The sequence below is a fragment of the Balaenoptera borealis genome (assembly GCF_965194805.1).
Source record: "Balaenoptera borealis genome assembly, chromosome: 15".
NCBI classification, from domain to species: domain Eukaryota; kingdom Metazoa; phylum Chordata; class Mammalia; order Artiodactyla; family Balaenopteridae; genus Balaenoptera; species Balaenoptera borealis.
Window position 1 is genome coordinate 70,869,114 of NC_138871.1, and position 24,890 is coordinate 70,894,003.

General features: G+C 48.7%; 1 protein-coding gene across 2 annotated transcripts in view; it reads right to left on the reverse strand.

Annotated features, from left to right (window-relative positions):
* Positions 1–401: 401 nt before the first annotated feature.
* Positions 402–24,890, reverse strand: part of MAPRE3 (microtubule associated protein RP/EB family member 3) — a 48,475-nt gene continuing 23,986 nt past the window's right edge. The window contains exons 2-7 of one of the 2 annotated variants that reach the window (XM_082357279.1): positions 5,296–5,423; positions 4,094–4,239; positions 3,343–3,499; positions 1,856–2,010; positions 1,577–1,729; positions 402–1,335 (exon numbers count right to left, since the gene is read on the reverse strand). In XM_082357279.1, coding sequence (XP_082213405.1) covers positions 1,267–1,335; positions 1,577–1,729; positions 1,856–2,010; positions 3,343–3,499; positions 4,094–4,239; positions 5,296–5,416 — 801 coding nt within the window. In that variant the 5' untranslated portion in view covers positions 5,417–5,423 and the 3' untranslated portion in view covers positions 402–1,266. Of the gene's footprint in view, positions 1,336–1,576; positions 1,730–1,855; positions 2,011–3,297; positions 3,500–4,093; positions 4,240–5,295; positions 5,424–24,890 lie in introns of both variants that reach the window. The other variant, XM_082357278.1, reaches the window with a different exon arrangement.

Consider the following 24,890-nt stretch of genomic DNA (forward strand, 5'->3'; position numbering starts at 1 on the left):
TGTCCGCGGCTGGATCACTGTTGTGGGGTGTATGAGCTTTGACAAGGGTGGGGGACAATATGCAGTCATACTGGCCCAAAGGGGACTGAAACAAAGCACCTCTCAGCCAGGGCCCCCTGTTACCCCACAGCTGCTTTACTGGGCTGCCCATCATCACAGCCATGGCCCTGAACTTTGTTCCTCTTCAGGGAAATGGCAAGCCCTTAAAGCCCGGGGAATCAGCGTTGGGAGATGGGGGCTAGGTCAGAGCTGGGCGCTTGAGGCTAAGCCAGTGGTGGTTTCTGGGCCCGAGGGAGGACGGCAGGGGTGCTGTGCTCCATGGCCATCGCCTCTGGAGACGGGGTCGCTCAGGAGAAGAGCACTGAGAGCCAGGCTGTGGCTCAGTTGAGGGAGATATGGTATGGACTTTTACCACACAAGTTTATTTAAATAAAAGTGAACACATATGCAGGCTGGGTGGCCCGAGGGGCAGGGGTTGGGGAGGCGGGCAGAGGGGAGGCAGACGTACAGGAGGGTCCAGGCAGAGCATGTGTGGTATGAACCAAGCTGCAGGGGGAGTAGCTGGGGGCCTCGGGGCAGTGCTGGGCTTCGGTGCTGGGGGCAGGGGGCCGAGGGTGGGCGAGCCTGGTGCCAGGAGGTCATTTTCATCCCTCACGTGCTCCCCTCACTCTCCCTGACCACCGGGGCCTAAGGCACCCCCTCCTCAGTCACCCTATCCCTCTCCTGACATCAGCCTTTCCCTCAACTACTGGGAAGTCAAAAGACAAAATAAATAAGAATCGGTGAGTCCTGCCACAGCCCTGGCAACGGGGAAGGGAGGCCAAGCCAGACACGCTGCCCCGGAGCCCGTGCTGTCAGCCCTGGGAAAAGAACAGGTAAAGTGCAAGGAAAATCCAGTAAGTAAAAATATACCAATGACTTTGTCAAATATACAGCTGCTGGCTGTCAGGGGAGCAGGCGGCTGGCTGGGGTGGGTGGCAGCAGCCCCCTGGGAAGTGTTGGCCGACACAGCATAGAGACCAGGGAAATAAATAGGGGTGGGGAGTGGGCAGGGATCCCGCCCAACTGGGCCTCTGCCACAGGAGGAGGGGCCTCTGCCTGCTCGCCTGCCCCACCCCCCAAGCCCCGCTCGCCAGGCTCCCCAGGGCCAGGGCACTGACACAAAGCACCCGGCCAGCTGGCTGTCAGGAAAGGATTATAATGTGGGCGTGGGAGCGGGGTGAGGAGACACGGCAGCCGTGCGGTCAGCCAGGGCTGGAGCCGCCCTCAGTACTCGTCCTGGTCTTCCTGTTGGTGTTCCTCAATCTCATCGTCCTCCGGGGGTGCAAATCCTTCCTGGAGGGCGGGAGGGAGAGAGGTGGTGAGGCAGGCAGGCAGGCTGAGGGTGCGGACTCCTGAGGGTAGCTTGGGAGCCAGGGCCCAGGTTCTTGTCCTACTTCCCCTGCTCACGCCCTGTGAGACCCTGGGCTGGTGACTTCAGCGGGCTGCCCTCATCGGCCCACGTCCTCCCAGGCCCCTTCTGGTCTGAGGGCCCGGCGGGAACGCGCGAGGCTCAGCAGGCGCTGGCAGGGCTCACCTCGGTGGCGTAGAGAATGCCGATGATGCCGGAGATGACAGGGCTGTTCTCACTTTCGTGTTCCTGGCAGATGAGCTCAATGTCTCGAAGCTTGCTGAAGTAGAAGTCGCGCTCCTTCTCCAGCCCATCCACTGTCAGCTTCAAATCCAACAGCTGCTCGGGGAGAAGGTGGTGTTCAAGCCAGAGACCCCTGCCTCGGACGCCCTTCCCGCCCTGACGCCCCGGGGGCCTGGCTTTTGTGGCGGGGCTTTCTCAGCTGCCAGTGTCCACGCCACTCACCTGCTGGTTGAGTTCAAGAATCTGGGCATCGGTCTCGTGGCCACCATTTCGGGCTGATGGAGGATTCTTCCGGAGGATGCAGGGTGGAGCCACGTTGCTCAGCCGGCCGGAGGTCTGCATATTTTTGGGGCCTGTGGGGGACGTCCTCTGTGGAACTGCCCAGAGGAGAAAAGTCAGATCGGGGCTGCGTGAGCCCACAGCTCACGTGGCACGAGACAGCCTGGTGTGACGGCGGGGCAGGCCCATGCGAAAGGCAGGCACTCTCGCCCTCCCCTCCTCTCCCTCTCAGGATGGGCATCTACATCTAGGCCTCAAGCCACGGCCACACGTGACACCACAGCAGCGGGGCAGCCCTCTGGCAAGCCTGGGAGAGCAGGGGCTACAGGGAACTAAAGAAAGTGTAAGGTGTAGGCAGGGAGGAGAGCTGGCCTGAGGGGGAGAGGAGGGAACTGGGATGGCGAATTTGGGGAGTGGGGCTGGAGGGTTGAGGGCCCTCTTGTACTGACAGCTGGGGCCTGGGGAAAAGCAGCTGGCACAGGGTCTCACTGGGTCTTTGCTGACAGGTACCCCAGCCCACAGCCATCCTCCCCGGGGGTGACTTCTGGAGGAGACCACAGAAGCCTGGCCCTGCCCCTCTGCGCCCCCTGCCTCAGGATGGTCTCTGGGCCCTCTGCTGGGCCTGATTCAGGGACCCCACTCCTCCCCTGCACACGCGGCATGCTGTGGCCACTTATTCCCCAGCTATGGCGGCTCCCAGGACAGAGCTGCTAATGCAAAGCAAGCAGGGCAGTGGGGGCAGGCCCCGGCGGGCAGCAGCACACACAGAGGAGCCGCTCTGCTATGACGGGTTCAGACGCGTGCGGGGCTGCTCCTCTTCTCTCGCCAACCTTCCCATCCCCCAGAGGCCCTGTTGCTTTTTCCCCTTCTCCTCTGGAACCCAGACAAAGCCTCGTTGCCAGAGACTCATCTCTTGAGGACTTAGGGCTGTGGGATTTTGGAAATGGGGGAACATATGGTCAAGCTTGGCCAACTCCCATCCCCGGGGAATCAAGTGGGCAGAGGGCAAGAAGAGTCTGTAGTGCCGGCCCAGGCCCTTGGCCTGGATGGACCTGGACAGAGGAACCAAGCCAGGGGCTGCCCCATCATCTCGAGGCACAGGAGTTGGCTCGGGCTACAGAGGGAGGTGCCCCGGGGCCTCCCATCACCAGCTGCCACCCTGGCTGGTGCCGGTGGCTCTCCTTTTGTGGCAGTCTCTGGAGCCCTCTCCTCCCTACTGTGACTCCCCCTGGTCTAAGCGGGCAGCAGGCGGCGTCATCTGAACTCCGTGACAACAGTCTCCTCTAGGCTGGCAGGGCCGGGCCGGTGGCCCAGGGGCCGCTCCTGGCTGTAGAGCCCTTCCGGCCCGGCCCCCCACACTCCCTCCCCCAGCTCGGGCACATTACCTGCTGTGCCAATGAGTTTCTTGGATTTGTTGAAGATCTGATCACCTGGGTTAGGAGGTGGTGCTACGTCCTGGCCCTGCCGCGCCAGCAGAGGGTTGTAATCCTTTCCATCATAGTTTGCGTCAAAGAATTTCTTAAACCACTGAATAAACTCAAAATTATCTTGGAATTTTCCTTTCACTAATTTCTCTACAGGAATGATCTGAAATAGACCACAGAAGCAGAGAACTTTAACCTCCTGCTGCTGCAGGGCTGCCTTTCTCTGTGAGAGGGCCACTGCTCTCAGGAAAGCCAGCCCCTGGGCTGCAGCATCCTCCCCCTTCTCCACCGGGCCCCCCTCCCGTGCCACCAGAGCAGATGGGTAGGCCGCAGGCCCTTTCCTCCAGGCACAGGAGGAAGTGTGTGGGGAGACATCCCTTGGTGCTGCGCCTGCATGTGGGGTGAGGGCTGCTGGAACCAGGGTCCTGGGCCGTTGAGGCAGTAGAGTGAGCCAAGAGGCTTTTCTTGGGCCCTACAGAGGAGGAACTTAATAGGAGCAATATACCGAGGCTCAAGTGCTGGGGTGTAGGGTCCAGAGGGGAGAAAGGGACAGGAATGTCATCAGGATGGGATGTCCAAAGCTGTGGGGTTTTCCACTGAGCCTGGAGCTGGGGGAACATTCCCCCTGGAGAGTCGGGGTGGAGAGAGGCATGAGAACTGGATTGACCCCAGCAGCCCCTGCTGCCCTGGCTGGCGGGCCATCTTCTTTCCCAGGGTCACACAGCTCCTCGGGGCCCCTCAGAGCGCAGGCACCTACTTTATCAACACCCATCTTCTTGAATGCTGCTTGCAGCACCTTGAAGTTGTGGATATATTCGTGCTCTAGCTTGGCCTGGAACTTCACCTTCCTCAAGTGCACACAGCCAGGGAAGAGCATGTCCATGAACTGGCAGTAAGCTGCCCCTGTGGAGAAACACAAGATGCTCGTTTTCACTTCCCCAGGCCAACTGGCGCTACTCCCCCAAACCTCTCTGTCTCCTCTTCTCTCTCTTTGTTCCCAGAGCCGGGGCCAGACTTCCCAAGAGTGAGAGCAATTACCATACAGTGATGCGATTATGTACCAGCACCATATCAAACACTGCATGTATGGGCTTTAATCCTAACAGCAACCCTGGTTAGATAGCTGATGTCATCTCCATTCATGGATGGGAAAACTGAGACCTAGAGAGGTGTGGTGACTTGTCCAGGGTTGCAGTACAAGAAGAGCTGAGATTTGGACCCTCCCCCCCCGACCCGAGTGGCTAGGCTGGACCTGGTACACGTGACCTCTGGCTTCACTGCCTGTCCCCACTGCCGCTCCCCTTCTGCATCCTTTTACTGTGCCTCTCCTGCTCTTCGTTTTTTTTTTTTTAAAAGAGTAACCTAACCTCTCCTTAGGAAGCTGTGGGTTTTTTTTAAATAAATTTATTAATTTTATTTATTTATTTTTGGCTGAATTGGGTCTTTGTTGCTACGCGCGGGCTTTCTCTAGTTGTGGCGAGCGGGGGCTACTCTTCGTCGCGGTGCACGGTCTTCTCATTGTGGTGGCTTCTCTTGTTGCGGAGCACGGGCTCTAGGTGCACAGGCTTCAGTAGTTGTGGCACGCGGGCTCCGTAGTTGAGGCTCGCGGGCTCTAGAGCGCAGGCGCAGTAGTTGTGGTGCACGGGCTTAGTTGCTCTGCGGCATGTGGGATCTTCCCGGACCAGGGCTCCAACCCGTGTCCCCCTGCATTGGCAGGCGGATTCTTAACCACTGTGCCACCAGGGAAGCCCCTGCTCTTTGCTTTTTACTCTTTCCATCCCACGTAGACCCCTATTTCCTTACTCCAACTCCAAACACTTTGGCGAGTTGAGGGCTCTGCAGTGCTCCTCCTTAATCCCAGTTACAAGCTACGTTGTCCGCGGTGGCTGTTCTGCCTCCTGCCTACCCCCCTTGGCCCCCCCAGCAGGGCCCACTTCCCCCCGATTCCCAGCCTCCCACCTGAGCAGAGCTGCTCTATCTTGGTATAGTTGAGGTGCAGGGAGTCATTGACCCACGCGAGCATATCATGACGACTCAGATTCTCACTGGTCACAGACGTGGAGTACACATTGACGGCCATACCCCAGCTGCAAAGAAAGAAGAAAGGCAAGGTAAGACCCTGGGGGCCTTGTGCTGTTCCTGAGCCCGAAGGAGAGGGAGCTGGAGGGTCTCTGGGGAAACGAGAAGCATCTTCCTCCAGACCAGCAGTTTGCCTCTTGGAGAAGGGGTACTCATTCACTCTTGAAACATTTGGTGAGTGTCTACTATATGCCAGACCTGCACTAAGAAGTGGTGAAGTCAGACGTGGTCTCTGCCTCCGAGGAGTTTACAGACAGGCAAATCCCCACAGCAGGGAGTGACAGGGCAGGAAAAGCAGCACATGCAAAGTTCAGGGATGGCACAAAGAAGGGAGGGATCTCTTCTGCTTGACAGGGTCAGCGAAGACTTCAGAGCAGCCTGAAAGGGGTAGGAATTTTCTGAACATACAGGGGGTGGGGTAGAAGGGCAGTGCAGGCCCCAGGACTATCAAGAACAAAGGCATGGCTCATTCCGGGACTATTCCGGGACTCGGAGCTGTTCAGCAGGCCTGGGGAGCGGGTGTTTGTGTTGGGGTGTGGCGCAACGTCACTGGAAGGGGCTGGTTGCGAGGGCTTTGGTTACCATGAGGAGGAGTCTGGACTCTGTTTAAACAAGGGAAGCCATTAGAGGATTTTAAGCAGACAATACTTGACCAGATTGGGGTTCTAGAAAGCTGACTAATCTTCGCATCTGCTCTGAATTCAGATCCTATAATCCCTGTGGCCTGCTGGCCGATCCACAGGCACCTAAATTCCGCTTATCCAGAAACTTCCCTCAATACATGCTTCTGCTCTTGTATTCGTTATCCCAGTGGATGTCACCACCAGGCACCCAGTCACCCACGCTGGAAACCTGTGGGGTCGTCCCAGACAGCCTACTCCCCCTCATCCTCAGAGCCCATCATTCAGTGAGCCCGGCTACTCTGCCTTCCCAGTGTGCCCTGCTCTTCGCCCCGCCTCCTGCTGCCTCGGGGTTTCTGCATCCATTCTCTCCAGCCAAGGCTAGCAGAAGCCTCCTAGGGGGCCTTCCAGCCCCCAGGCACTCCCTCCCCCTAGTCCATCCCTGACGCTGCTGTGGTCAGAATCTATGTGAAAGCAGCCCTGGCCACGCCACCCATCCCCCCTCCCCCCCCCCCCCCCGCCAGTGGGTGTAAGTGCCTCCTTACCCTCCCCCCATCCCCACGCAGAGGTCAAGTGTCAGTTGTTATTACTGACTTGCACTGTTAAGAGAGAGGGAAATATTTCTTGTAACTAGGTCTTTATCATAAATGGAGAAATAGGACTGCGTATTTCAAGAATTGTGAGAGTACATATTTCTGGAGTGAAGAATATTTAGGTTTAATATGCAAATTGTCTCCCTGAAGGAAGAATACACCCAGCCTACTTCCCGGTCCCCTGTGGGTATCTGCTCTTATAATGTGACCCCCTCCCCATCACTTACGAAGCTCTTCAATGAGCCCTCCCTCTCCAGCCCTGTCTTCTACTTTGATCCCCCAACTGGGAGCCATGGGCAGCTCTCTACTCACCCTCTGCATGGAATGCGGCCGCCACCCCCAAAGTCCACTCATTCTCTGCTCTAGAGGTTCTCAAACTGTGGTCCCTGGAGCAGCTTTGGTGCTCTATGGGCATCAGCTTGTTAGAAATTTCAAGTTAGAAATTCTAATTCTTGAGCCTCGCCCCAGATCTACTGAGTCAGAAACTGCACTTGACCAGGAGGGTCTACAGGCACAGTTAAATCAGAGAAGCTGCTTTAGAGAAGAGGCTCAGTTGGTATCTGCTAGGCTGTGCTCCCCCATGGCCCCACCCCAAGTATATATAATGGAACCTCGCTAGATGCACATTTAACTTCAATACATTTTTTGAAGAAAAATCAAGAAACCCCCTTGTTTATTCTCAGTCATTCCTCCTTTTAAAAATAGACCTTGTCCTTCATTGCCCAGGGAAAGGGAAGCCAGACAGAGCCAAAAAGCCAAGAGAAACAAAAATTATCATCTTGGGAGCTTCTAAGGACTCAGAAGCTGACAATTCCAGAGATTTCTGAGGGTAATTTTGACTGCACTTGAGTCCCTTCTTACACAGTGGTTTTGGGCCACCGGCCTGTAACCTGACCCTTGCACTAACCACTGGACTTGCTGAAATGCCTGCCTCCCTCATCAGTAAGCATCTCAAAGCCAGTAGTGGTGTTTCCAGGCCTGTCACAGGCAAGGTATTCAGCAAATTTGTTGAATGACTGAGTGACACCTCCTCACCTTTTCTCCTCTTTCTGAACCATCTTTTATCACTTTCTGACCTGGACCCTCCCTCCCCCACTCAACCTTCTGGACTCAGCTTGGGCTCCATCGCCTCCAAGACACGTTCTCTGAGCCCCTGTGCAGGGAGACATGGCCTTCATCTGTGTCTCTCTGTCACCCTGAGCTTACTCAATCATGGCGTTGATCACATTCTCTTGAAATCACTTGTGTGTCTGTCCCTTCCACCTGACTGTAAACTCAATGGCCAGGCTGTTTCATTCACTTTGGGGTTCTAGATCAATTCTCAGTGAATGACAATCACAGAGACTAGAGTTAGGAGAGTGCTTCTTAATTTCCAGAGAACTCACCTAAAGTAACCTCAGCAGGCGTGGCAGGGGCACGTGGACACCAGACTTGATTAGAGAGGCAGATGGGTAGGGTCAAGGCAAGTGCATTGTATTTTGATGAGTATTTAGTTAGGGACTCTGAGAAATAGAAAGATTTGCCCTTGTCATCAAGGAGTTTATAGTCTCACTGGGGAGACCAACACACAGCAGAACAGTATAACCAAATGCCCCAAAGTGTGGTGAGAACGGTAGGTGCTACGGAAAGTCAGGAAGGAGAGAGCATGCACAGCTGGAGAATGGATTTGAACGGCCCCAATAAGAATGGTCAGAACCTGCCAGGCCTTCGGGGGTCTGCAGAGGCCTGTGGGATCTGAGTGCAGAGGGGACAAGCCATTCTGGATACTGGCTTACCACAGGCTCGGGGACTCATTTCTCCATGAGGTCTTGGGGGCTGCTCTATCCCTGCACTCCTGGGGTACAGAGTCTGGGCTGGTCAGGGGTGGTTCTGGGAGGTATAGGGCGGTCTTAGGTTGGCCCTGGGAATTCCTGAGCCACTTTAGGGATTTTTTTCCTGTTTACTGTGTATGAGTTTCAAGTGCTGATTATTGAAGACAAGCAGAGGCACTGGTCCTAGTCTAAACTAGTCCTCCAGTTTTTGACTGAAATCATTTGAGCTTCAAGGGTCTTCCAACCTGAGGGCAGCCTACCTGCGGTTCCCTAGCCTCTCTAAATATTACACATAACCACATCATGTATATTATTACATAGTATATATGCAATTATATATAATACACTATATAAATATACATTAATATATATTTAATGTAGTGTTCATATATAGTATGTATAAATATATATGATACACTACATATGATATATACCAATCTATTTATATATAATACATAGTATAGTTGGCTCTCAGTGTCCACGGGAGATTTGTTCCAGGACCACCGTGGATACCAAGATCTGTGGATGCTCAAGTCCCTTATGTAAAATGGCACGGTATTTGCAAATTACCTATGCACACCCTCCTGTGTACTTTAAGTCATCTCTAGAGTATTTAGAATACCTAATACAATGTAAACACTATGTAAATAGTTGCTGGTTCATGGCAAATTCAAGTTTTACTTTTTGGAACTTCCTGGAATTTTGTTTTTTCAAATATTTTCCATCTATGGTTGGTTGAATTCATGACTATGGAACCCACGAATATGGAGGGCTGACTGTATAATATATTTAGTGTTATATCTATATATATGTGTGTGTATAACTATATATTTTATAGTTATTTTATATCTGTATAATTTAAAACACCCTCCTGGCGCACAACAAGGTGCTGGAACCACAGTCCTCATCTGATGCGTGTGCTTGGCTGGGACTGCCGGGCCTGCATTGCGATGGCACAGGCTGGGATACTGGGGTGTTTTGCGACCTCCCTGGGGTACAGCGTTGGCTATTTTCCTCCTTGGTAAGTATGAAAAATCTCCAGTCTCCCTTCCAGAACACAACTAAAGACCTTGCTATCAAGGCCCTAAGAGTCACCAAAAGCTACACAGGTACTAGAAAAATGCCCAAATCTTCTCAGCTTGGCCAGAAATTCCCAGCTCTGTCCGTGCCTGATGATGGAAGGGCATTTTCCACACCTTTGATTAGTCTGAATCTAGGGTCCCCAAAGAGCCAACAGTGCCTGTAAGGAGAAAGCTGGAAAAAAATGGCTCCTCTCAGGGCCGAACCACCAATTATGACTTTTACCTCCTGTGGGGCTTTTGGGGAAGTGGGTGTGGGTCGCATGGAGCGGGGTGGGAGGGTGGGGTGGGTGTGGGTGGGCCGTTGATAATGTGGAGCAGAGCTTTGTCTCCACTTGCGACTGGCTCTGGTTCTTTCAGGTGATGCTACCCTCTGGCCCAGCTGAGGTCCATTTTGGCTCAGGAGAACTCATCTAAGACACTTGGGGGTCTCTGCAAGGATTCTCAGTCATATTTGCTGGGGGGGGGGGGTCACGAAGAAACCAGCCTCCTAGTTCCCTTATTCCTCATCATGATGGGGAGGGCAGGATGCCCTTTTAATTTTCTTCTCCCAGATTTGGCCCTATAAATACAACTAAATTATGGCCAGCAGGTGGCACCCAGGTCCTGGGCAAAGACTCCTTTAAAAGTTTCTCCCATCCCCAAATCCCTCTCTCCCTAGCTCAGTTTAGAAAAGGGAGAGCCCCTAACTTTGACCTTGTCCCTCAAAGAGGAAGCCTGGTTTGGTCAAAACCTGGTGGTGTCAGGGCACAGGCTTGAGTGGAGTCCTTGTTCCTGACCCAGGTGTCCTCTGAGAACTGAACCAGCTGGAGTGGCCTAGGGCATTAGGCCTACTCTAAGATTCTGGACTCAACTAAACCAACCTCCCAGTTCCCCAAAGCCATAAGTTAAACTCATCAACGGGTCCAACTTCTGATGACTTACCGTATTGGGGGTTGACTCAGGCCTCAACTCAAATCAGAGCAGCTTCTGGGGGTGGAGGAGGCATATAAAGCATTTGCCCAAGCATCTAGCCCTAAGTGGACCAGTTGTCTCCAAATACAGCAGAGACAATGTCTGAGACAACTCTTAAAGTTGATTACACCTGTAACCAAGGGCTGCTTCACCTCCCCTGAGAGAATGGTAGGCAACCACCCAGAGGAAGCAGGCTCTGTTCCAAGGGCTACAATAGCAGGGTCTTCCAACCCCGTCCCTTTGACCTTTCCTTTCCTTTCTCTTAATGCTCAGCGGCCTAAATCAGAGCAAGTCATCCTGCACTAGAGCTGTGCAGAGGATTTAATCAAGTGGCTCTTCCTTCCCCGGTGCCATGGTGCGGGAGGAGCACAGGGTTTGGGTGCAGATGGCCTGGCTTCACGCTCTGGCCTTGCCAGTGGTTGATCTTGAGTCTGAGCAAGTCACTGCACCCAGAGCCTTCATCGCCTCATATTCGAAATTGAGATGATAACTAAGGCTTTTTGGAGACACATGCTATAATCCACAAGAGTAGCATTCATGGTGGGAACTTCAACCACCATGGCAGACCAGGAGAGAAGCTATTGGAAGGTGGGCAGGCCTGAAGGTACCCCTCCCGCGCACGTCCCCACTGAGGGGGAACGACCATCGCCTGCGGGGGGGCAGGTAGAGTCGAGTCTCGGGGACGTGCAGAATGACAGTCTGCACAAGAGAGGACAGAGACTCAAATGTTGAACCTTGGCAGGTTTGTTCTGGACATTGTTAGGTAGACTTGCTGGTGGAAAGGTTAGAGTATTAAATGAGCAGCCTGTCAAAAAGTCATGGAAATAAAACTGGTGGATTGGCTGCGGCGGGGGAGGGGCTCTGAGAGCAGAGAAGGGCTGGGCCTGGGCTTGAGGGAAAGTCGGCTGAATGATTCATAGACTCCAGTTTCAGAGGAGGGGAGCACATGCCACTTGGCCAGGTGACAGCTGTCAGCCACACGGTCTGAAGAAACATCATTTGAAAGGAAGATAAAGTGACATGGCTTGAATGTGCCCCCCAAGACCAGAACTGCTTTTGAAGCATGAAGGATCAGTAAGGAGACACCAGGCACACTAGGGCCGCAGACACAAATGTTCTCTTCCCCACATGTCCCAGCAGCCGCTGCAGCCCCCCTCTCTCTTTATGTTCAGGCCGCAGATGGGCCAGCAATCCCCTCCCCGGGGGTGTGCACAGAGCTGGCCTGAGAGCCAGTCCGACTGGGGCATCCTCCCAGCAGGTACCAAGTTCTGTTCTCAGAACCACCCCAAAGCCCTGCTCTGAGGAGTCTGGCAGCTATATAGCCATGTTATATAGTTTCTCTTTTCCTTGTATCAGAGGAAGAGGTCTTTTTCAATCTCTTGCTGAGCATCCAGGGGCTTCATGCTGCATCTGGTTGTGTGTGGCCAGCAGGTGCAGCCAGCTTTCTACTCTCCTGCTCCTTGGGGTCAACAGATAGGAAATGTGGCCAGAAAACCACACTTTCTGAGCCCACCTGCCACCTGAAACCCCACACTGCAGTTCAGCCTCTCCCATTCATTCATTCATTCAGCAATATTTTATTGCGTCCGGGGCCCTGAGCCAGTACTAATTAAGGAAAGAAATGGGCACCAGAGCTCCAGCACAGCTGCCGGAGGGCCACAACCAAAAGCCACGCCTGCCCCTGCTCTCCCCCTGTTCAGAACCCTGATCGGAACTCTGTGGGGAGTTTTCCAGGGTGCTGGGAAGAAGAACATGAGTCAGACACATCTGTCATCCGCTGCCTGTCATGAAGGTTGTTCAGCCCCCAAAGTGGAGAGAGGATTAACCTCTGGTTCCCACAGACGGGGTCCCTCATTAACCCCACAGCAATCTCATGCTCAAGAGAATCATTCTGATTCTTCAGGCTTGAAAACTGAGGCTTGGATACTTCAAACTACTTGCTCAAAGTCTCACAGGCAGTTGGTGGCTGAGCCCATGGCCAAGCCGCAGCTTTTACCATTAAGCCTCGCTTCCCCCACACTGCACAGCTCCAGGAGCCTGCTGCTGGTAGCCTTGTTTTGATGGCAGCTCCCATCGTGGAAGTCTGTTGACTTAAAAAGTAGGTGTTTGTGGAACTTAAAGATGTCCAGTAGAGAACCTTTGGAAAGAAAGGTTTAACTTTCTACCTGCCAACTGACATGGACCCTACTAAAAATGGATTAATTTTAGCAAGTGAGGAGTTCTGTTTACTCCCCTCCTGGATTTCCATTAACCCTTTGAGTAATGACCAGATAGAGCAATCTGGCCAGGACTCCCCAAAGGACTCCTTCCCCGGGATAGCAGCTACAAGGGGCATGGCAGCATTATCCAGATCTGCCTCTTTAGAGTTTAGATCGTGTTCAGCAGGACATGTTCAGGACTCCAGTGGCTGGGACCTCGGCAGGTTTCAGGATCTTAGGGAAGAGCTACCTAAGAGTGACCTAAAAGTGTTGTGAGAACAGAATCCTGGAGAAGCTCCAGTCCCTACCTGAATCTACACTGTCCAGATGTAGGTGTGCTGGTTCCCCACCAGCCGCGGAACTACTCCACCTGCCCCATCTCCACTTTTTAAATTCAGCTTTGGCAGTCTGAGCCTCCCCGTGAGTCAGGTCTTTGGTCAGCCATGAGAAGAAGGTGATTGGTTGGGCCTGCCAGGGCTTTGTGACCCGCCAGCAGGGCTCTTCCAGTCCCTCAGAACCGTCTTCCCTGCCTGCACATATTGCCTCCATGCAACCCCAGAATAACCTGGATGTGTGACCCAGGGGGACAAGGAGTAACAATTTTGCAGATTTTCCCAACAGGTGACTGTAGCGCCCCTGGGCCCGGGCAGGAAGGGGTAGCCCGGTGGCAATGGGCGTAGCCCCGTGTCAGGAGTGGGAAACGTTTCGGCAAGCTCCTCAGAGTTCTCTCTCCTCTGATCCCACAGCATCTGTTCCAGTTTTCCTGGCCGGTAGGATGCATCTACAAAGCAGAATATATGGGAAATCTGGAGTTGGGGAAGGATCGTGGTTAGAGGCCCAGCTTCAGGAAGCCCAGATGGCAGTCCCCAGGCAGAAGGGGCAGAGAAAGCACCGTTCTGTAGTCTGCCTCCCTCTTAGACTGGTGTTCTACGGTCTTGGAGGCCTGAAGCTGGATGTGTGTTGGGCGCCTGCTTCTCAAACAGGTGCCCTTGGATTCTCAGTGTCTGCCCCAGTAATGCTGATAACGCTGATCGAATACTTGCTGTGTGCTGGGCTCTGCTCAGCGCTTTGTATACATGAATCACCTAGTCCTCGTAACAGCTCTATGAAATGAGGACTGTTTTGTCCCCTTTTTATAGATGAGGAGACTGAGGCCCGAAGTCAAGCAGCTAGGAAATGTTACAGCCAGGATTTAAAGCCAAGTTGTCTGACTGGAGATCTGGTATTCTTAAAGGAGCCTGCTTGAGGCATGCCCAACACCCCCTGCAGGACCAAAAGACCTGATGTTTCCCTCATAGCCGTTGGGGGCAGAGGACAGAGACCTGGGAACTGCAGGGAGTTCTTCTAGGAACCAAAGAATTAGAGAAGACCGAGGGTCCCTGAATTATTTTCAAGACATGTTTGTGGAAGGTAGAGTTCCACTGAAGGCTTAAAAACAAAAAGCCAAAATTAGATTTAGGCCACTGACAAGGTTATTAAATATTAGAATGTGAGCTTTCAGAGTTATGCAGCCTTATTTATGACTTAGGAATATAATGCCTAGCTGTAAGTACAGTCCTAGGTATCTGGGAAGGAGCTGGATGGTCTCGAGAAGCTCTTCCCGGCCACGGGACGTGGAGATTTGGTCTTGACGACCATGTTGGAAGCCTCAGCCTGTAGAATGACCAGCAGCTGCACCTCTCCTGATGAGAGCTATAACTGCCTTTCCTGTTCAGTGACTGCACCATGAACCTTATGGTCCTAGCATAGGAAATGGTTTAGCAAATCACCAGACTAGACCTCCTCAACTTTTCTTTCCCTTGACCCCAGACCTGGTAGCAGGAGTCAAGACCCTACAGAGCAGGCTGTTCCCAAAGCCACGACCTCAGTCTGATCCTTGGATGGGGTTTCCAGCGGATCTGGAGGATGACAAGCCACAACCCAATCAGGAGCTGTTTCTCCTGACAGTCACCGTGTGCCAAAGACCATAGTGGTCTTTTAAATTTTTATTTATTTATTTATTTTTGGCTGCATTGGGTCTTCGTTGCTTTCTCTAGTTGCCGTGAGCAGGGGCTACTCTTCGTTTCAGTGCGCGGGCTTCTCATTGCAGTGGCTTCTCTTGTTGCAGAGCACGGGCTCCAGGCACACGGGCTTCAGTAGTTGTGGCTCACGGGCTCAGTAGTTGTGGCTTGTGGGCTCTAGAACGCAGGCTCAGTAGTTGTGGTGCATGGGCTTAGTTGCTCTGTGGCATGTGGGATCTTCCCAGACCAGGGCTCGAACCCATGTCCCCTGCATTGGCAGGCGGATTCTCAACCACTGCGCCACCAGGGAAGTCCCAGTTTTCTTCTTCGTATTTCTCTTTCCAAGCTACTGCAACATTGCTCTAATGTCACTCAGCAAGTGTTTACTGACCACTGCCATAATGTGCTAAGCACCCCACAAGGCACCATGAGGACATGGGATGATTTTAAGTCATGGGTCTTCTCCTTAAGGAGCCTTTGTTTGGTTGAAGAAATAAGAGTAATTCATAAAATAAGAGATTTCCTTGTTTTATAGTTCCAAGAGAATATATGAAGTACTAACTTGTGCAAGTGTATTTGGCTTTTAAGTGCTCCAGGAGAGTGTAAAGGATGAGTGGGGCCTCAGTAGTTAGATGGTTTCTGGGGGTAGGTGGCACCTAATTTAGGCCTTTAAAGATGACAGGACATCAGAAAGCAGTGAAGAGAAAATGGAAAATTTGGGACTTGGGAAACATGTTTATTATTACTTTTATTTGAAAAATGAGCATGAGACCAATGATTAAATCTTAGAGGAATGTTAGAGGATGCAATCAAGAGCGAAAATGGGAGAGGTACGTGGTGTCCCAGGAGCCAAGGGAGGGACCAGTTTCAAGGAGGAGGTTACCTGCCCTGTTTAATGAAGTTACCAGACCTTGGACAGAGAAATGGTCATTAGATTGTGCAAGAAGAAATGATGAAACTCTGAGTCATTTTGTTGGAGTGTGAGGACAGAAGCTAGACCTGCAGACAATTACAGAGTCCCTGATCATTTGCCCGAGAGGATGCTGAGGAGGGAAATCAGGGGTTCATCACCAAGGCCGTTGGGTCTGCTGCAGCACTGCAGGTGGATTAGAGAGTGATGGCTTGCGAGGCGGAGAACACCTTGCTTCTCTCAGTAAAATCTGGAAAATTCATGTCCTATCCTTAAGTTCTAGATCTTATCTGTCTAAGGAGGCTCATGAGTGCAACCTCATGGTCTTACTAAAGCTTTTTACAACATGGTGCCATGAACGAAAAGAAAGCATGGGAAAAAGTTTTAATATAATAAAGTCTTGACTAAGTTGAATGTTTGGAAAATGTTTTGAATATTAATATACTGTTCTGTTTAACTGTGGTTAATCAAATCCCCTGTTGGTCTTCAGTTTTGTTGAAAATTATTAAGGAAGGGTAGAATAAACAAAATTTGTTACTAAGGACTTTCCAGAGCGTCAGATTCACTTACTCATTGATCACCGTTTATGGAGTGCGTGTTCCAGGCACTGAGCCAGGCATGGGGCCTAAGGAAAGGAAAGGGACCCAGTCTGGGCCCTTGAGGAGTTCGCAGACTAGGGTGGGAGTTAGACAAGTGAATGTAATAACCACAGGGAGACACATTACACTACAACCCCAGATGCAGGAAGGGCATGCTGCCGAGCAACTCTGCTTCCTGGGTCAGGGACGGCTTCTAGAGGAAGCATAGTTTGAGTTGGGTCTTGAAGGAAAAGCTCATCAAGCAAATAAGAGTCAAAAGGATAGAGGAACAGACTGGGAGGAGGGAGGGGATTACAAATAGTTCACCCCAGAATGCATGTTGGGGGCAGAAGGAGATGTGGGTAAGGGTAGACGGAAGCTACAACCAAGAGCTCTGTAAGGCGGCTGGGAGTTCTTCCATCCTGGGGGAAACTCAGCAAGGGATGTTTTCGCCCGTGTATATATTTGTAACAATACAAAAATATTTGTAACACTACTATAGTTAAAATAGTAGCTGCGTGTAATGTCCAAATCAAAAATACAGAAAATGAAATTACAATGCTTAGAAACTGCATTAAATTTATAATTCTTGAGGCTTTAGTTTATATTATCTTTTCCGGTAAGAACTGAAGAGATTCCCAAGTTCTGCTTGCAGAAATCAGTGCCCCTCCAAATTTTGGTAAACTTTTTATTTTGAAATAATTTTAGACTCACAATTGCAAAATAGGACAAAGAATTCCCACATATCCTCATCCAGCTTCCCCAATAACATCTTACATAACAATTGTTAAGGCCAGGAAATTGACATGGGTACGTTATTAACTAAGCTACAGACCTCATTTGGATTTCATCAGTTTTTACACGCACCCTTATTTTGTGTTGTTGTGGTCCAGTCTATGAAATTTTATCACATGTATAGATTCATGTAATCACCACTCTGCTAGGGCACAGACTATTCTATAACCTCAAAGAAACTCCCTCATGCTACCCCTTTATAGCCAGGCCCTCCTCCTACTCTAATCCCTGGTAACCACAGATATGTTTTCTATCACTATAATTTTGTAATTTTAAGAATGTTACAGAAATGGAATCATACAACAACCTTTTGAGATCAGCTTTTTTTTTCTTAGCATAATGCCTTTGAGTTCCATCCAAGTTGTTGCACGGATTAATAGTTCTTTTTTATTGCTGAATAGTAGTCCAAACAATGGTACAAGTATGGATATACCACGGTTTATCCATTCACCCATTGAAGGACATCTGGGTTGTTTCCAGTTTTTGGCAATTACAAAAAACCCTGTGAGAACCTTCCTCAATCTTCTCTTGCTTTGTCCATGACAGTCTGGCTCTGGCAGAGATCTCTCCATACTTTTCTGTCCTCTGGAACTACAGATCTGATTGGGTTTTGTAGGTGGGCGACCCAGGCATTAGGTTGGGGAGGGGGTTGAGAAAACACAGGTACACAAGCAACGCTTTGGACTGACTATTCCAAAAATTATGGGTTTGTCTCAGTTTAAACCTAAGTTTGTGCCCCTCCAGATCAGGCTCCCGCTTCTTACAGGCATTTATACTGTAACCCAAGTCTGTGAATTTATCTTTCTAGGTGTCATAATTTCAGCAAGCATACTTTAGAATCATAGTGGCCAGTTCAGGCAGCCTTCAATCTGAACAAAATTGAGAGGAGCTTTAGAATGAAAAGGGAACAAAGTTTCAAACATCAAGTGTTTGCAGGATTATTGAGGCTGAATCCATTAAGGTTCAGAATGACCTGTCTAAATGTCTACCCAAACTTGCACAAAACCTTCTTAAATCAGAAGCTAAAGAAAGACTAAAATAAATAGTCAAAAGCATAATAGAGGAAGGACACATCATATCTTGAACAAATCCTCGTAATAACCCTACCCAATGTGTGGGGATATAGATTTACTCAGGACCTTGTGGCCATAAATAGAATAGTCATTCCCTGACCAGAACCAAATACTCTTTTATCTCTAGTGCCTCCTGCGGTTGCATATTTTACAGTCATAGATTCATGTTCTGCTTTCTTTAGTGTTCCTTTAGATCAAAATAGTCAACATGTGTTTGCCTCCTTCTGGGAAAATCAACAATATAACTGGACTGTTATGCCCAAAAGATTTACTGAGGCTATTCCTACTTTTCACAAGTCCTCAACCACAACCTCAAGGACCTTAAATTTCCCTGTGATTCTTTATGTGGATGACCTTTTGTTGTATCCCAAAGATGAGGGAAGCTCTAAGACTGTTTCTAGCTATTATTTTCTTTCAGAAAGGACATAAGGTTTCTTTGTTTTTGTTTTTGTTTTTGTGGCCACTCCGCGTGACATGCGGGATCTTAGTTCCCCTACCAGGGATCGAACCTGTGCCCCCTTGAGTAGAAGCACGGAGTCTTAACCACTGGGCTGCCAGGGAAGTCCCAAAGGACATAAGGTTTTTAAAGAGAAGTTACAATTTTGTCAAAGTAAAGTTCATTACCCAGGCATGATTTATCCCAAGGAGGTAAATCCTTTACTTCTGATTATAGGCCATTCAAAACTTTCCAACTTTTCTGAAATGATCACATTTATAACTTAATCAAGTCCTTGGTATACAAGTCCCTTCCCTGGGAATCTCAACATGAAGACGCCTTTTGTGAGTTAAATCAGCCCTTCAGCAACCTCCCACTCTGGGCCCACCTAATTATCATAAACATGTCTGTCTGTGTGTGTGAGATCTGGATAAACTGTTGATGCTATGAGTCAATTTCATGGGACTCATCAGACATCAAGTCTACCGCAGTCTCTCTTGACTGTGGCAAGGCCTACTTAGCTCTCTTAAGGGAATTAGCCCTGGCAGCTAAGCTAGTGGGGGCTTTTGTCCCCTTGGTTTTAGGGTGTCCTTTAAATTTGATGGTCCTTCATGCTGTACAATGTTTGTAGCTCACTGAAAATACACAACGTTTCTCAGCATGCAGGCTTACCCCCAGTGAAATCCTATTACTTTCTCTCCCACATACTTCTAGTCATTGTAGTGATACTTTGAATCGTGCTGCTCTACTTTTGAGATGTCTTGTTCTCAATGAGGTCATTTTGGCCTATTGGTTTCCACTCTAGGAAAAAGAGACTGTTGGATAATTCAAGAAGGAGAAAAACTGGGCCTTGATTTAAGAACCAAAAGCTTGGCCACTAATGGGGAATCAGGGTTGCTTTCTTTTCTTGTAACGCCAAAGGTTTTTCCAGATCTCACGTGTACATAACCATGCTCTTCCTTTCTCTCCCCTCACGGTGGTAGTAACTGATGGTAGCCTCAAACTACGCCCTCAAAGGAAAGCTCCCAGAGCGCTGTTTCCTTAGGATGGTGCTTCTCACACTCTGCGTGCCGCCTCTCTGGAGGTCAGGGTAAGGTCGTGAAGGGACCGCTTAAATAGAATCCTTATCGTTTCCTTCCTGGAATCACAATTCTGGTGTTTTCTTTTTCTTATTTTTTTATTTTATTTTTTCCTCTGAATAGTTTTTTTTTTTTAAACATCTTTATTGGAGTATAATTGCTTTACAATGGTATGTTAGTTTCTGCTTTATAACAAAGTGAATCAGCTATACATATACATATAGCCCTATATCTCTTCCCTCTTGTATCTCCCTCCCACCCTCCTTATCCCACCCCTCTAGGTGGACACAAAGCACCGAGCTGATCTCCCTGTGCTATGTGGCTGCTTCCCACTAGCTATCTATTTTACGTTTGGTAGTGTATATATGTCCACGCCACTCTCTCACTTCATCCCAGCTTACCCTTCCCCCTCCCCGTGTCCTCAAGTCCATTCTGTACATCTGCGTCTTTACACCTGTCCTGCCCCTAAGTTCTTCAGAACCTTTTTTTTTTTTTTTAAATTCCATATATATTTTTTTAAATTCCATATATATGTGTTAGCATACAGTATTTGTTTTTCTCTTTCTGACTTACTTCACTCTGTATGACAGACTCGAGGCCCATCCACCTCACTACAAATAACTCAATTTCGTTTCTTTTTATGGCTAATATGCCATTGTATATATGTGCCACATCTTCTTTATCCATTCATCTGTCGATGGACACTTAGGTTGCTTCCATGTCCTGGCTGTTGTAAATAGAGCTGCAATGAACATTGTGGTACATGACTCTTTTTGAATTATGGTTTTCTCTGGGTATATGCCCAGTAGTGGGATTGCTGGGTCCTATGGTAGTTCTATTTTTAGTTTTTTAAGGAACCTCCATACTGTTCTCCATAGTGGCTGTATCAATTTACATTCCCACCAACAGTGCAAGAGAGTTCCCTTTTCTCCACACCCTCTCCAGCTTTCCTGTTTGTAGATTTTTTGATGATGGCCATTCTGACTGGTGTGAGGTGATACCTCATTGTAGTTTTGATTTGCATTTCTCTAATGATTAGTGACGTTGAGCATTCTTTCATGTGTTTGTTGGCTATCTGTATATCTTCTTTGGAGAAATGTCTATTTAGGTCTTCTGCCCATTTTTGGATTGGGTTGTTTGTTTTTTTGATATTGAGTTGCATGAGCTTCTTGTAAATTTTGGAGATTAATTCTTTGTTAGTTGCTTCATTTGCAAATATTTTCTCCCATTCTGAGGGTTATCTTTTCGTCTTGTTTATGGTTTCATTTGCTGTGCAAAAGTTTTTAAGTTTCATTAGGTCCCATTGGTTTATTTTTGTTTTTATTTCCATTTCTCTAGGAGGTGGGTCAGAAAGGATCTTGCCGTGATTTCTGTCATAGAGTGTTCTGCCTATGTTTTCCTCTTCTTTTTCTTATTTTGGATGGTGGTGGTGTGGTGCTAGGGCCTGGCCTCTGCTCCTGCACTGAGCACACTCACTTGGGTTCATCAGTCACTCATTTGTTCACACACGAATCTATGCCTACACACATGAGTATTTAAGCACCTACTGTGTGCACAGACATGACTTGGCCAGAGGAATCCTCTCACCCCTAGATGACTCCTCATTTGAGGAGAAGGGCTGTGCACAGTGGCTAACTGCTGACTAGTTAATAATTATTTCAAAGGGATGTGCAGGGATAATTTCCTTTTCTGGCCGCCTCCCCAGGAAACTGCAGCATGTCCCCAAAGCAGCTTAATAGGATTAAAATACCCCCCAAGAATCTACCAATACCCTCTTCTCGGCCTTCCCTCTGTTACAGAGTGAAGTGGGCCTGTAAGGCTACCTTACCTGAGGCACATCCGGATGCGGGGGTGGGGGGAGGGCTGTTTCAAGAGGCCAGCTCCCAGAAGCACCTCAGCCCCAGACAAGACAGGAGGGCCTTGCCTTAGGACTAAGACGGGACAAATGACGATGACTCCACAGTGGCAGAAAGGACTTTCAAAATAAAGGTAGATGAGTGGCGCACATGCTCACCAGAAACATCACGAGTCCTCTGCAGTGCCCGTCAGGACGAGGACCCGCACCTGCCACCTGGAAGCACAGGACGCCCTGCAGACCTGCACCTCCGGGCAGGGATGGGGAAGGGTGGGGCTGGCTGAGGTTCTCAGTGTCCCTCCTCTGGGTTCCCAGAGGCTGCAGGGCACTTCAGTCTGGTCAAGGCTAGTACTAAGTTAAATCCACATAATGGTCATAGGATAATAGCTTAATGACAAACAAACAAAAACCTGTTGTTGAGGGTGCAGGGAACTGTACTCTTTTAAACACGGTTGGTGAGAGTGTAATTCAGTACAATCTTTTTGAAGGGCAATTTGGCCAAAAAATATATTAAAAGCCTTTACATTTTTACATACTTTTGGACCTTAATTCTACTTACAGAATTAAGGAATTTTATACTGTAGCAACAATTATGGCTATATATAAAGCTTTAATACATAGAAGTATATTTATAATAATGAAAAACTGGAAACAAGTGAAATGATCATCAACAATGAATTGTTAAACAAATCATGGTACATCTAAACTACGCAGCTGCTTAAGAAAACAATGTTGTAGAAGAATATGTAGTGCCTCTTTGGCACCGTTGGCTGGCTGACTCAGCACCCACTCCCAACAGCACTTTCCCTCGCCTTTCTCCACTAGAGAGGTCAGAAAAATGAAATACTTGCTTCCCAGCCTCTCTTACAACTAAGAGCCACCTTGAGACATGAGGTAACACCCAACAGGCTAAGGAGCTGGAGTGTCCTTGATGATGTCCTTGAGCTGGTCTCCCTGCCTGTATCTCCTACTTCCAGACTCCTGTCATGTGAGGAAAATACCCCTATAATTTGTTTAAGCCACTGTTGGTTTGGGTTAGGGTTTGCTGTTACTTGTACCAAAACATAATCCCAACTGAAAGACATAGAAAGATGTTTACAATACATTAAATTGGGGGAAAGTGTTACAGAGCAGAAATATACCCACAGGCATAGAAGAATAATGTGAGGGTATATTCTAAAATAATAATTTTGGTTCTGTCCGATAGTGGGGTTACAGGGGATTTTGATTTTCTTCTTTGGATTTATCTGGATTTTCTAAATTTTTTACAGTGAATATGTATAACTTTTGTGACAAGAAAAAAACTCAATAAAATATATTTTTTTTAAAAAGCAGGGAGATATGGGGATATATGTATATGTATAGCTGATTCACTTTGTTATAAAGCAGAAACACACCATTGTAAAGCAATTATACTCCAATAAAGATGTTAAATAAAAACAAACAAACAAACAAACAAAAAAACCGCAGGGTAGAGAAGTAATGGAAGAAAGCTGTGGTCAGGCAGCAAGTAGTCTTTGACAACAGCTGCCAAAATAACCATGTTAAGGCTTCTATTGCTTATTGTCTGGGTGGTTCAGACTTCCCTGGCACGGTGGTTCTAGCCCTTCCTTGCTAGTTCCTCTGGTTTTGAAAGGTCCCCACTGGGTTCTAACAAGGCCCACTGAGGCCAACCTCCACCAGCTGGGCACTATCCTCGGGCATGGCCCAGGAGGCCGCAAGGGGCTCTGAGCACTCCTGAGTGCATCTCTCTCTCCTCTCTACTGTGGGTCTTGCTTTACATCCCCCAATGCCGTCTCATTTCTTGCTCTCTCCTAAGCTACTTGGCAGAATCAAATGAGATAACCTACCTAAAAGTACTTTGTACAGTATAAAGTGTAACAAAGGTTAAGTTATTTTTCTTATACTTATCTCTGTCCTTCCTTGCTCTTCTCCCTCCCTGTTTTTAAGTCTTTCACTCTTGTCCTTTCTCTTCTTCCCTTGTTCCTCTTTCCATTCCATCCTCCTGCCTTACGTGGCCATGGTATAACAAGGACACGATGGACTTGCACAGCCTTGTACCTGTACTTCTGTCATCTTTCACATGACCCTGCCCTGTATTTATCTGCTCACAGGCTTCTCGCCCTTGCTCAGCAGTGAGCCCCCTGAGCAGGAACCACGTCTTTAGACTCCCAAGAACCTTCTAACACCTGGCTCACAGTACACTCCTGGCAAATGCTTGCTTGATATCACTGAAGCACATTTTTTTATTGTTTTGTTATCTGGATAAAGCACAAACATTCACACTTATGTGTAAAATCAGTCATCCATATAAGTAAGTAGAAATGTGTTACTTGCATCTAAAAAATTAAGGTCTTATAGAATCTTTATTTTTAAGAACCAACAACTGAGAATTGGCAGAAAAATTAGTAGTTTGGAAAACTAAGTTTTTCTTCCAAACTGCAGTTTTAAAATATTGATAAATGTATTCAAAATTGAGATGGTAACATTAATTAATGATAATGTGGAAACAAATGTTTTATGGTAAAATATTAGAATTTAAATCTGTGTTATACACCAAGATGCAAGGATCCATAAAATGCCACATTAAAAGTGCATGTATTTGGATCTAATCCTACCTCTCCCGTTTTGGCCAAGTTGTCAAGTCATTGATTTTTCTCATCCATCTCATCCCTTCCATTCTCACTGACATCCTCCTTGTCCAAATTGTCACTTTGTGACTTGACGGTATTCCTGACTCTAGTCTCCTTTAAACTTTCTTACCCCTCATTGCAGGACAAACTTTCTAAAAACACCGCTTTGAATCCTTGCCTCCCCCCACACCAAACCTCCAGTGGCCCTTTACACCTATATAGAGTCTATAGGATAGAGACTAAACTTCTCGCGCTGGTGTTCACAATTTCACTCCACTCCTTCCCTCCTGTTCTTTCCTTTGGCTTCTCCATTCCTTAGACCCTCAGCCTCAGAATGGTGCTCTCCTGCCGCCACTCTTCCTAATACTGAAGCCCTGCCAGCCCTGACTCATACCTGGAGGCCTTCTTCCTTTTAAGATGAGGCTCATGTCCCACCACTTCCGCAACCACTGGCTGACGGAATCAGGATACCAGGTTGCTGTGACGGCCTATGGCAAGGGGCTAGACCATTCAAAAGACATACACATGAGGTTCTACATTTGGATCTTGAAAACCAAATGGAAGGAAGCAATGTGGCAGGGGACCTAAGGATCTGCAAACACTTAAGGGGTTTGAACTGATGGGAGCTCCGTGTGAGTTGCCACTGGGATGGGGCTGCCAAAAGGCAACAGTGGCAGAGGCTGGGGAAGAGGACCCCACTGACTGAGTCTGTCATGGCCCTGACCCTACTGTGCATTTTATTTACCTCAATTTCTCCTCACAACATGGGGAGTATGATTGGGCTAAGGGGATCATCAGCTCCATTTTCTGGGCTTCATACCCACTACTTTGCAGACTACCATTAAAGCAACCCCAGATTCA